Below are 12920 nucleotides of genomic sequence, written 5' to 3'. Positions count from 1 at the left end.
CTAGTGCTGTCAAGTTGAACTTAACGTTTAGAAATATTTTTAAAAAGTCTGGAGTTTTATATAGCTATTGAAATATTTTGTATTTGTATGTACCCATTCTCAATAGTTTATGTATATACTTACCTTATGTGATGAGTAAGTAATATAATATACAGTTATTTTTCATTGTTAAGGGTTAAAGTATGTGGCATGGCGATCTAACTGAACAACTGAATGAATATTACACCCACACAAATACTTTTACTATATTTTATTTATAAAATATATGTATGAATAACAAAAAATAGGCAAGATAGAAAAAAATTTAGGAGAATAAACTTAAGAATCCAGTAATTTTTCGATGTTATCAACAATTTCTTTAGTTTCTCGCATGCTGACTTTGCCGTAATCAGTACCCCGTGAAAACAGCTCCCTTGAAGCGAAAGAGGGAGTCTTCGTTTTCGGCTGTGGGAACTGAAAATGTCCCGATGTCTCGTTGGAGAGCAGGTCGGCCGAGGCACTTCGTACCATCGGTGATGCAAGTTTTTTAGGTGACGAGGGCGAAGACAGTGACGTAATCGACCTGACGTCACTATCGTCCGGCGCGACGTCATGGCGTTTAACGTAATGATTACGTCGCGCAATGTCTTCGTGAAAGCGAGACGACGCCGGCGATGAAAGTGACGACACGGGGCTCATTCGTGACGTAGGTGAGATGACGTCAAAATGACGTGTCGGGGTTTGATGTGTCACGGCGTGATATTTGTTGAAATGTGGAGGATAGTTGATAACGTTCGAATAAATCGAGCTGAGATCGTTGGCGGGGTAAGGCCAATATTGCCGCATGGTGGCGGCCTCGGGAATCGTCGCCAGGTGGGAGTCAACATTTCCCGAATTTGCGTTGTACCGTGGGCTGTATTGGGTGTGGGGCACAAGGGGGTAAAGATCAACGTAGGTTGAAGAACCGGCGTAGGTAGAAGAAGAAGATGGTCGATCTGTAGAATGGAAAAAAGGGAATAATTATTGGACGGAATTTTCTTAACATTCAAAGTGATGATCATCGTTTCTTTTTTTTCATATCCCCCTAATGAGATAGTTTTTTTACATTTTTAGTGGAGATGTGTACAATATTGTGACATGTTCAAGCTATCCGTTACCGCCGGACTCAAGAGCGAAAAGTGTGGCATTAGTGCAGCTTAAACCAGAAACATTGTGGCTCGCAGTCCGATGCATTGATCTGTATACCACATTTTAAACCTAGCACAATTATTGTGTTTAAATTGGCCAAAAAAAAACGTTATCCACCAAGTTATTTTTAAAACTGCTTTACGGGTTGAATTTTAACCCAGTTAGCAGTCTACCATTACATTGCTTATCGTAATAAAGTCTTATATTTGCCGTGACCTGCGCACCACAAACGGCAATTATTTTTGTATATCTATAGACATCCATTGTTAAATAATTTGTTAAATTTACCTTGATCAGGGGATGGCATCCAGCAAGTATCACTGTGTCCATATTTTAAGCATTGTTCGGTGCAGCGATCACCCAATAACTCTTCCCTCCCATCATTATGAAAGTCACAACTCCTCTTCGACAAATCTATAGGAAAAAAATGGAAATTCAGATCAAATATGAGATTAGTGGATAACAAAACAGGCAGTTTACAAAATGAAAATTAGCTTGCAAAACCTTATTTTTTTACACTCTATATTTGAACATTCAAGTTAAAACTGATTTTGTTAGGAGTTTCAATCTGATGGTTTTTTGTTAAAAATATCTACCTGGCTCGTACGCTGCGTCACAAATCGTAACGTCACAGCTAGCTACATCCGGGTCACTGTCCCCACGCCCACTATCGCCATCATGTGACGAGGACACGATGGTCGGAACAGAAAGTTTGTTTACTTGGTAGCACTTGGATTCGTTTAAAGTGGTGCTCGGAGCGGTTACAGATCTTCCCAAACTTCTATTACTTGATCGTAAAAGATAGCTACGAACCGAACTATGGTGTGCCATGTGGCTGACATCATTACTACTACATTCAAGTACATCAGGCCTAAAAAATGATCAATTCAAAGTTAAATAAAACCATAGTGGATGTATTTTTAATATTGCTAGGATATTACAATTAGTGCATTACTACATGCAATCTAAACAGGCTATTCAACTGCTGAAGCCTAACGAGCCTTAAAGACAGTTTGATTTAGAATGTAAAAGTTTACCTTTTGCTTGATAACTGTCTCCAAACTTCATTTTCGAAACTGGTGTTGTTCGAAGTCGTTCTCCGCGGGTTCTTCATGCTGGTCACTGACGCATGACACCACTCGTCGTTGTCACGTGACGAGCTTCGGCAGGAATAAGTCCGAACTTTCTAGAAATTCAAAGAAAAATGGAAATTTAAATAATGTTTTGATCGATTTTGAAAGACAATATATATGTGACCGATTAAATTACATATAAGATAATTTTTTTGATTTAAATTCTTAGTTTTGTTGAAAAAGGGATAAAATTATTACCTTGTTTTCCCTTTTGCATTTCCAAACAACCGCTACAATTAACAACAACAAGAAAACGAGCGACGCGGCAAGGACAGCGATAATAATAAACAAAGAGGAAGACTGTGCAACACTTTTCTCGATCTTTGGAGCGAACGTCGGCAGAGTCAACATATCAGTAATTATAATGGTTACATATTTTCTGCTGAATAAGGGGGATTTACCACTGTCACGAGCCTAAAAAATAACCAAATTTTAGGCATGTAAATATTTAATTTTTTATTAAATCTTTAAATAAATATTTAATTAATGTAATAGTTCAGTTTTAAACCAGAGTTTTCAATACGTTTCATATTTTTTCATTGTTACACTCCATCTTACCTCGATTTGAATGGTGTACATTCCAAGTTTTTCTTCCAAATTATCAGCGCTCATGTTAACTCGAAGGTCTCCACTTTTTCGATCGATTATAAACAGAGAAGCTAAGTTGTCTTCCGTTCGCAATCTATTCTCGCTGGAAACTATTTTGTACGTCACCTCACCGTTTAATTTATCGTCGTAATCCACCGCCTAAAAAAATAATAACGACATGTAATTTAAAATGGCGAGCTTAAACAAGCAGTTAAAATTAAGAAAGGTGTGTAGGGCAAGGGACTAGATTATCCTGACGTGGTGTTAAATTTAATCCTGACGTGGTGTTAAAATTTAAATTTAAGCAAGGGACAAAATAATCTTGACGCAGTGTAAAAGTTTTCCGCTAAAATTGTCTATATCGTCAATTGAATTAAGTGTATTTGATGTTATGTTTACTTAGGGATTACTATTTACCAAAAAAAACTTATTTAAACTCAAACCATTAACTGGTCTTCTATTGCAGAATAAACCGCTTACCCCAAAATCCAGGAGTTTTTTTTCCCTCTATTTATTCAGGAATTTAAAACTTGTCATTTATTCAATGTATTTTTAACCAATACAAATTAATGAAGTGTTATTATTACCTGCACTCTGGTGATAATATCATCTCGAAGAATCGTCGCGTAAAAAGTCGAGTTTTCGTTGGTGGGATTAATAAAAATCGGTTTATTGTCATTAACATCTTCAACATTAATTGTGATTATACATTTGCTCCTCAGCGCTACCGGCCGGCCACCGTCTTTCGCAATAACACTAATCTAAAAAGAAATTTGAAAGTAAGAAAAATTAAAGTATCAACGTTTTAAACTAAATTAAATATTGCAGAAATCTTTATTTTCAATTTTTTCAAGTTTACAGTGTTTGTCGATAATGTACCTTGTGTTTATGTACATTTTCCCAATCTAACGGTTTCACTAGAGTTATTTCACCCGAGCGAGGATCGATGGAGAACATTCCCTCGTTGCCGGCGATGGAATACGTCACGTCCCCGTTTGATGACGTCACGATATCTCCACCCTAAGAATACAAAAGAAATATATGAGTACATTGTTATTTTTTATCAATAGATTTTAACAATCATCAAATAGATTTTAACAACCCGTAACCTACCGAGTTTTCTATGAGTGCTGGTGACCGGACGACGTCGCCGTCCGTAGCTCGGACAGAAATAAGGGAATTTCCCACTTTGGTGTTTTCAGGAATCGAGGGGAAATAAGCGCTAGGTTCAAACACCGGCTCGTGCTCGTTTACGTCAAGCAAAACGACATTGATGGTCTGTGTGGAGCACCTTAACGACAAAAATAACACTGTTAATTATAAACCAGCAATAGATGCTTTAGGTTACTTAGTTTTAAGAAATATTACCCATTGTCTATTATTACTAATAACTACAAAGCGCAGCCAACATTTGCTACTTATTATAAAAAAAATCAGTTTAAAAGGCAAAATTTTATGACAACAATTTAGTTTAGAGCAATTTTTAATAAATTTTGTTTTAAATTACAATTTTAAAGGCACTACTTACTGTTGTGTAACTCCTGCATCGCAAGCCGATATTACGATGACGTATTTGTCACGTGATTCACGGTCGACCAGTTCAGTGGTTCCTAGAAATCCGTTCTCTAAAGAGAAGGGCCCGGTCCCGCCCCCAAATTTAGTCGGGGTCACCGACCGGACCTGGAGGTTGACCTCCCCGTTTAAACCTGAGTCAGCATCTTTGGCGGTGACGTAAGCAAAATAGGTTCCGCGCGGAGAATTTTCGGGCAAATAAACTGAAAAAGGATTTAAAATTTTATCTAGAATATCAAAAACTGTATTTTAATTAATTTTTTTTTATTTTTTTTTAAATATTTGCCTATAAAACTTTACTTAAAAATCATTTATAAAATTTTTATGCTCTTGTAGTTTATTTCAGGTTGTTTTTTTGTGTGAATTAAATCCAACTAAAAATGCCTAATTTTAATATTTGATAAAATATTAACATACCTGTATTTTCCACTGCTTTAAGGATGTAACTGACACTAATCACTGGAGCATTGTCGTTAATATCTTCAACGTTTATTATTAACGAGGTTCTACCCGTGCGCTGATTGGTCGGGCTCGAGTCACGTGCCTCAATCAGAACCCTCATTCTAAAAAAAAATCAAAAAAAAAGTTAAAAATAATTAAAAAATCAAAAAAATGAGTAAAAAATGTGCCTGTTGTTTATAAACATATTGTTTAAATATTAAGATTTTTTTCAATAGCAAAAAACATTTTTAGAAGCGATTTTAAGCCAATCACCGATCGTGTCTTTCTCGGTCTAGTCTCTCCTTTAATGTGACGTCACCATTTGAGATATTAATGTCAACCAATCGCTTTGCCGCCGCCTTGTTTCTTGACGAAATAAAATATCGGAGTTTCCCGGCGTTTGCCGAGTCAGTGTCGTGCGCGATCACCTGTGCAATCACGTGACCAGGCGAGAGATTCTCTTCGAGTTTAACAGAGTATTCCTAAGAACAACATTTTGAATTTTAAAAAATAAAATAAATTTAAAACCATAAAAAACATTTTTTTTTCATAAAAGTACCAATTTATAATAGCGTTACATAGGCCTATTTTTTGCACTCGTTTTTAGGTTGTTTTGATCGAAAACTTTTTGACCGAATGGACATTTGGTCAAAATTCATATGCTTAAAAGCGCTGTTTTACAGACAATGAGACTTTTTATATTAACCACATCTTACCCCAAACCTCCTATCAAAAATGCCCTTTAATTTCTTTAAAAAAATGTTTACCTAAATTTCGGTATAACATGTCGTTTTCAAAATTTCAAATTTTTTGGGGGGCAAATGTCTATTCATTTAAATAGGTTTCGGTTACAAGGGCGCGTGCCCGTTTCCACTTAGTCACTACAATTTTACCAATTTTTACCTTTCTTTCAAACACTGGGTCGTTATCATTCTCGTCGGTGATTCGAATTAACATCTGGATTTGGTTAGTGAAAGTTGGTATTCCACCATCTTTGACGGTTAGACTTAATCTTTGAACCGAATCCCGTTCATAATCTGAAAATAATTAAAAAATAAATTATTTTAAATGTTGCCTATTTAGCGTCTGTATAGGCGTCTGTATATAATCACTTAAAAAATTTAAAAATACAGTTTCATTAGAAATGTATGTTATTTATTTTACAAAAAAATGATTTTTTTTTATTTTACCTAAAGATCTTATAAGTTTAAGTTGAACCCTGATTTCTCCTTGGTCATATCCTTGCACGAGTTGAAAAAATTCGTTCAAAGATATTGAATACGTCATATTCGCGTTAATGCCTACGTCACAATAAAATAATTAAATTGCGATTTTAAAAAATAAATTTCAAAAAAATAAAATTGATAAAATATTTTTTCTTTTTTATCTGTACCTATGTCGCTATCCTTTGCTAAATATTGGTCAAGACTTATGACGTCACCAATCGGTGCATTTTCGGAGATGTTGATGGTAATCGACTGGTCAGGAAACGTCGGCATGTTGTCGTTGACGTCATCAACTATTACGTCAAGGTTGAGAAGTTTCTTGTCACTTTCGGAGAATATCTGTCAAATAGTATTAATATTTTTTAACATTTTCAAAAAAAAAATAAACGTTTTGCCAAAAATCGTTATTTCAAAATTGTCATTTTACTAATAATGAGACATTTTATATTAACCCCCCTTTACCCCAACCCCTCCCTTTAAAAATACTCTTTAAAATTCTAAATATAATTCCACCGAAATTTCGATAAAATGTCGTTGCTTTTTGGTTATATGAGAATTTTTATCAATATTATTTTCAGTCTTTTTAAAACTAACCTGAACGTGGATTAAACATTTCGTGGTATCCGGGCATAACTCTTCTCTGTCCACACGGTGTCGCAACATTATTTTCCCGCTCTTCTCATTCACTTCCATCCATTGGCGGCGCCGCGGAGTCTGGAATAGGTTCGGAATAAGTTGTTGGCTTAGAAGCTTGTAGGAAGAAGAGGAAGGAGGGATTCGGAGGAGTTGGGGAGCACTTGCAACCTCCGTACCTGTAAGGGATTAAAAAAATAATTTAAAAAAATGCTAAAAATAAAAAATTAAAAAATATAAAAAAAAATTAGCATTTACCTATTGGAGATTCTTCGTTTATGTGTATCTTAAACGTCTTTGAAGCCATAATCAGCGATGACGTCAGAATGAGTGACGTCATTACTGTCAAAAATCGGGCTGCCACGCCCATTCTCAAATTCGTGATTCAGTATTTCTTAAACCTAAAAGAAAATTAAAAAATTGTAATTAATAGTAAATGAGCTTCACTAATAGGCCGGCGTGTTAGTTAAAGTGTTAATTAAACGCCAATTACGGCACCAATTAAGCCGGTTTCGCAAAAAACAATAAATTTTCCCGTCACGTGGTATATCCTATATCCTACATCCCACAGTTTAAAGCCTGAAAATTATAATTTTAAACAATTACAAGTCGCGTACAACACGGGCACTTAAACGCTCTTCTTTACATGGAAACTACAATGCAGTACTACTTATAACACTTCTGGTACGCGGTATACGGTTACCAATTTCACAAAAGCGTGGCCTTTTAATTGCGTGCAAGCAGTTTTGTTTTTAGCCTAAACAACCCGAAAATCGGAATTGAAATTGGGAGGGTAGAGAACTGAAAACTGCAAACCCAGAAAATAAATCTTTGGTATTATGGCTACTGTTACGCGTATCTACAGTGTTTTATTTTGCTATTTTTATCACTATTTTGTTGAAATAATAGAGTTTTGACATCATGTACCTGTAGTAAAATTACGGGTACGTTGTGAAATTTTATAGGATTTTTTACCATGATTGTTGTGCCAACTACATACATAAAAAAAACTTAAATTTTATGTTGTTTAAAAAAAAATAAATTCTAGTCTAAACATTATTTCCATACTCCTTTATTTGTCTGGATTCTATATGAAATTGTTGTCATAATATTGAGAAATGTCCATGCGTCAGTTAAATCCCAATTTATTTCTACAATTTTCATTTACTCATACAGCTAATGAGAGATATTAAAAACGTCATATTCAATTTATCCTTTCTGACAAAAAATATTTTAATATATCATAAAGTGGCCGAGATTTTCGCCAAACACATCAACGGTATTAAAATGCGGTAACCAGAAACGTTTGGACGTTTATGCCTGTCGTGAAAGCAATGAAGTAGAAATACATGTGAGCACAACACTCATAGCCTACAAGGTAGCATATTAATGCCAACCAAGTATGTGCGCGTGTTTGAGGTATGGTACAGGCAAAAACGGGGCTAATTGAGTCAAATATTGCTAATGTCATGTCCCATGACGACTTGGCATTAGGTTACAACTTTACAATTAAAAGAATTTACTAGAAAACCTCAAGATGATAATCGCCATTTTGGAGAGCCAAACATCAGCACTGGGCACTTTGCCAGAGTTTTTGTGTACATAAATATCAAAAATTTGACTTCGCAAGAAAGGACACCCATTTTTTAAAAGCAATCATTTTGTAAAAATTTCTAGCAATGACAATTTACGGAACAATTACATGCATTTTTGTAGGCTAAAGTTGTTTATTTTAATGTCTGCAATTTACCTTTATTCATTACCTTAATAAATCCGGAGCCATAGTAGACAAAAATGGGCGCCTGTACTTTTGTAAGCTGTGATTACAAAAATAAATTGAATTCTAAACGGTTATGCTTGCGCACACGTAATAAAGATTACAGATTGTGACGTCACATAGAGATAACAAAGGCTGACAGATTTGGGGACGACATCAAATCCACTTCACCTTATTTCCCCTTTCGATTTTTGATGGCCCGCTTAGCAGCAATATAATCTTATTTAGATATTGAAAAGGAAGATATATGCTGAGTGGTGGTATTTCAATGCTTTGCTGTATTTAGTTAAGTACCTTATGGTGTGTGAAAATTACTTCATGATCTTTGATATTTAACACTTAAATACAAATTAAATTTTTCGTTTAGGCTATATCATACTTCTATACCAACATAAGGCAAATATATTGTACGTATGCACTGCATATTATGCGTTGACTAGACCATAATCCCTTGATTTTTTAAGGGCTAGATGTGCAAGCAATTAACGGAACTACCTTTCTAAACAATGTTAAGAGGCTTAAAACGACATCGTTCCTCGTTAATTCGGGATGTAATACCAATGCAAGGGAATATTTAATGAGACATGTTCAAAATCCAATATGTCTAAAGCAAATTCCTTTAAATTTTAAACGCATACAGAAAATAAAATCCCAATTAGGCTAAGACAATTTATTTTCGAAATCAATTTGCAGTTTGATAGCAATTCAAAGCAAATTAACCGCGCGCTGTGTTTTAGTTAAACTGACCCCATAAATACAACTACAGTCGATAACGATCATTATAACTAAACATTCAACTAAAAGATGTGTTGAAATTCGCCGAGCAAATTAATGGGTCAACGTTTAGGCGCCTCGTTTAGTCCCGTTTAACAGTTTTTGATTTGTTTGTACAAGTAACTTAAAAACACTTTAACTAGCGAGCACATTAGGCAGGTGATTGTTACGCGATAATTCGATTTAGCAGTTTGTTTAATAATCCGCCTAATTTATTTTAAACATAGAAATCTTATATATTTTTACAAGCATGCTTTACTATTTCTTATTAAAAATAGATTAACATTTCTATATTGACACCTACTATGCATTTTTGTGATTAATTTTTTAAAGTTTTTATAACATTAATAAGCATCGGTATTTTGATAAAGTATTTGTGTCAATTTGTTCTGCATAATTTATACAAAGCCGATTTCGAAATTTGAAAATAGCAAAAAATACAACCATACGTTGTAAAATTGACATCGAAGTTATTAAAAATGTATACAATTTAAAATCGGAAAGAGACATTTTTTTAAGATCATTTTCTATACTGAATTGATGTTATGTAAATAATACATTAAGTTACATTTGATTATTGCTAAGATTTTAAACTAAGTACTCTGACAGGTTATGCCTGATTTAAAATGTAAACTTCTCTTAGAAAAATAAACTGTTTCCGCGACAATTCAACTAATTGGCCTGACTACTAATCTAATTAAATAATAAAGCCTAATTTTAACCCTGGTAAAAAGATTTATTTTTAAGTTTGTGAGAAACAAAACTACGACTAATTTAAGCTTCCTAAACCACGGTAAACCAATGTTTAAAAAACATATTTTCATTATATAAACCCTCTATAAATACACATTAAATATAACCAGTAACTTATACTCCTTTTCCATGAGAAACTGTAGTGTACATTTCCGTTCTGCTGGTCTTAAAAGTACGGTCAGATATTAGGTAAACAAGTAGTCTACATAATAAGGTTATAGCCTATATACGCGGATTTAATATGTTTGGGGGAAATAGGTTAATAGAACAAACTGTACGCCCGGCGCTTTCAAACACCTTAATTATTTTTGTCATCGAAGCAAATTTCCATTGTCGCGTCATAAACGGCTAAGCAATTACGTAATCATTAACGATTGGGTCATCTAAATTTGCGGCGCAAATAGGTGTCGTGTTTACACAGATTTTGCCGGATTTCCACGTCGGAAAAAAGGAACAAACCATAATTTTTATGTTACCGGCAAACCGAAACAAGATATTTTTAAGCTAAAACTTAATGCTATTATCCAATTAGGTCGTGATTTTACAAGATGACAGTGGTTAGTAACTGGTGTTGTTCTCTGTACAAAAACAAGCCCTTTAAAAGGCGACAGCCTATATTTAAATATGAGTAAAGTGTTGGATTAAAATTTAACCCCATTCGATTTTGTTTAGTTCAAATTGGCCTCATTTTTTTCATTAAAATATCATCTGGCCGAATGGTGTCGATTTTTTTTAGCGCTTTCGACGAACCTAAGATGGTAATTACATGAATCTTTCAAATCGAATTCTCGCATTTTCCCTTTCTAGTTAGAAATTTGATAACTTATTGCGAATTGGTTTTAAATCCTTGGATCAAACCCCGTTTTACTTACAGTAAATAAATCAATTATTACTACATCCTTAAGTGTAAAGTTATTACTTCAAAAGTGGTTTTAAAAAATGCTTAGTGTGTATTGAAACTTTTAAAAAAGCTGTATCGTTTAAAAAGTTTTTAAAAGCAAACAATTGGTCACGTGACTAACTCGAATGCACTTAAACGGGACTGAGTTGCAACCCTTTGCCCACTTGAAACCACCAATTGTGGTACAGTTAGGTTCGAATAATTGCCCGGTGTAGTGAAAGAGTTTTTAAGAAATAACACGGCGAGCCACGAGTACCATTACAATCTCAGCAAATTGCTTTTTGTTTTTATTGGTTTCTTATTTAAGGACATTTTGAAACAATATTATGAAAACAAAACTTAGATAAGACTTTCATTAAGATCTTACCTTTTATATTAAAATGCTTCGTTTTCCAATTTCATTCGTTAAAAAAATCCGGCTTTGATTTTCGTTCGGTTTTTCAGATAGTTAACAGTTTAATATTACGTTTAAATAGAAGTTTATTTTTTTTTTAATTAGTCTATGTAAAATAAAAGTATAATATTGAAAAGAATTTTCAAAAATTCTGATTTGTTAAAAATACCAACTAACTAGTAACTAGCTATGTATTTTTACGTTTATTCGCTTTTCGACTTTAACTAAGACCTTATAATCCTTTCCACTATAACAGCATACGGAAATATTGTTATTAAACTCTATTACAAATACCAGCTTAATTATTATGTTCATTCCAAACACATATGTCTCTACATGCCGGGTGGAATACGGGAATATTAGTCATCAAATATTAATAGTTTTTATATAGTAACCATCAACTCCCTTTTGCGTCGTTTAATGTTGGATATGCAACGTAAAGGCCGCTAATGGCGATTGCCGTAAATTTAAATTCTAATTTACAGAAATGGGTCAAAAATATCTGTTATTTGATGGAAAATAAATAAAAAAAATTTTAAAGGCCTCCACTTAAAAAAATTAAAAATAATATTATTTAGTTATGACTTAAAAAAGTAGACTAAAAATAGCCTTACATATATGTCATTTAAATATGAATTTGTACAAGCAATATTACAATACATAAAATCAAAATGTTTTTCTTAATTTATTGACTAAATAATTATAGGATACTAATTTACCGCCTTTGCTACGGGCGTTGCACTAACACAAACAGTAAGAATATAATTGCTGGTTTCGGGTCTAATTAGGTAAAGGGATTTTATGCACAAGTGACATCTATACACTGTTAATGTCTGCTCTAAAACCGCGTAGTCTATTTTCTAAAAATACATAGTATATACAACTTATACTTTATGCCCAAATCACGTGTTTTAACTTTACCCACTAAAATGCATTCTTCTGGTCTACCTTTCTTAAAATATAAATTTTATTTTTTTTATATTTTTTTGCGCGCCTAGTTTGTGTTTTACTAATGACGTCATTAGTAACAAAGTTATAAACGCAGCTGGCAAACGGGATACGAAATTCGCGAATTTCGTTACCGGTCTATCATAACGGTAAACAAATAAAAAATTGACGTTGATTAAAGATGAAATATAAGACTACTGATAAAAAATTAAACCCCTAACGATACAGCCTTACACTTTCTACTACAATAAAACTTAATTTTGCCTAAAATAAAAGTATTTAAAATTTAAATCGATGTTTTCTAAAGCTATAACTTAACTATACAAATAAACTGATGGCATATTATCAATCCAAAATATTAATAATATTATTTAAGTAATAAGTGTTGAACTTAATACGCTCGAAATTAACACAAATCGCCGAGTCCCAACAGACATAAACTCTTTAACAACAAATGGCTCATAATTCGACAAAATCAATGCTATACTGCTATAATCTTGACTTAATCGTCCTTATAGGGTTAACTAATAGATTTAAATGCAGGATATGGCATATTGTTAATCGCTGTAAGACTCTAACTTAATTGTTTATACCATTCATAATATTACTGAAG

The 12920-nt window shown here is 33.5% G+C and overlaps 1 protein-coding gene across 1 annotated transcript; it reads right to left on the bottom strand.

The window, feature by feature from the left end:
* Window positions 1–303: 303 nt before the first annotated feature.
* On the bottom strand, window positions 304–11466 carry LOC145743181 (protocadherin-18-like). Its single transcript, XM_082561091.1, has 18 exons — window positions 11333–11466; window positions 7019–7161; window positions 6722–6939; window positions 6295–6466; window positions 6092–6202; window positions 5805–5938; window positions 5175–5383; window positions 4878–5023; window positions 4417–4663; window positions 4002–4179; window positions 3768–3908; window positions 3476–3649; window positions 2859–3047; window positions 2499–2714; window positions 2205–2353; window positions 1764–2038; window positions 1456–1581; window positions 304–974 (listed from the first exon to the last, which is right to left on the bottom strand). Exons 2-18 carry the CDS (start codon window positions 7128–7130, stop codon window positions 319–321), a joined length of 3453 nt encoding a protein of 1150 aa, XP_082417217.1. The 5' UTR covers window positions 7131–7161; window positions 11333–11466; the 3' UTR covers window positions 304–318.
* Between the last annotated feature and the right edge of the window lie 1454 nt (window positions 11467–12920).

This window comes from Corella eumyota, chromosome 2 (genome assembly GCF_963082875.1).
Source record: "Corella eumyota chromosome 2, kaCorEumy4.1, whole genome shotgun sequence".
Classification (NCBI taxonomy): Eukaryota; Metazoa; Chordata; class Ascidiacea; order Phlebobranchia; family Corellidae; genus Corella; species Corella eumyota.
This window is presented reverse-complemented; position numbering and strand designations above follow the sequence as displayed.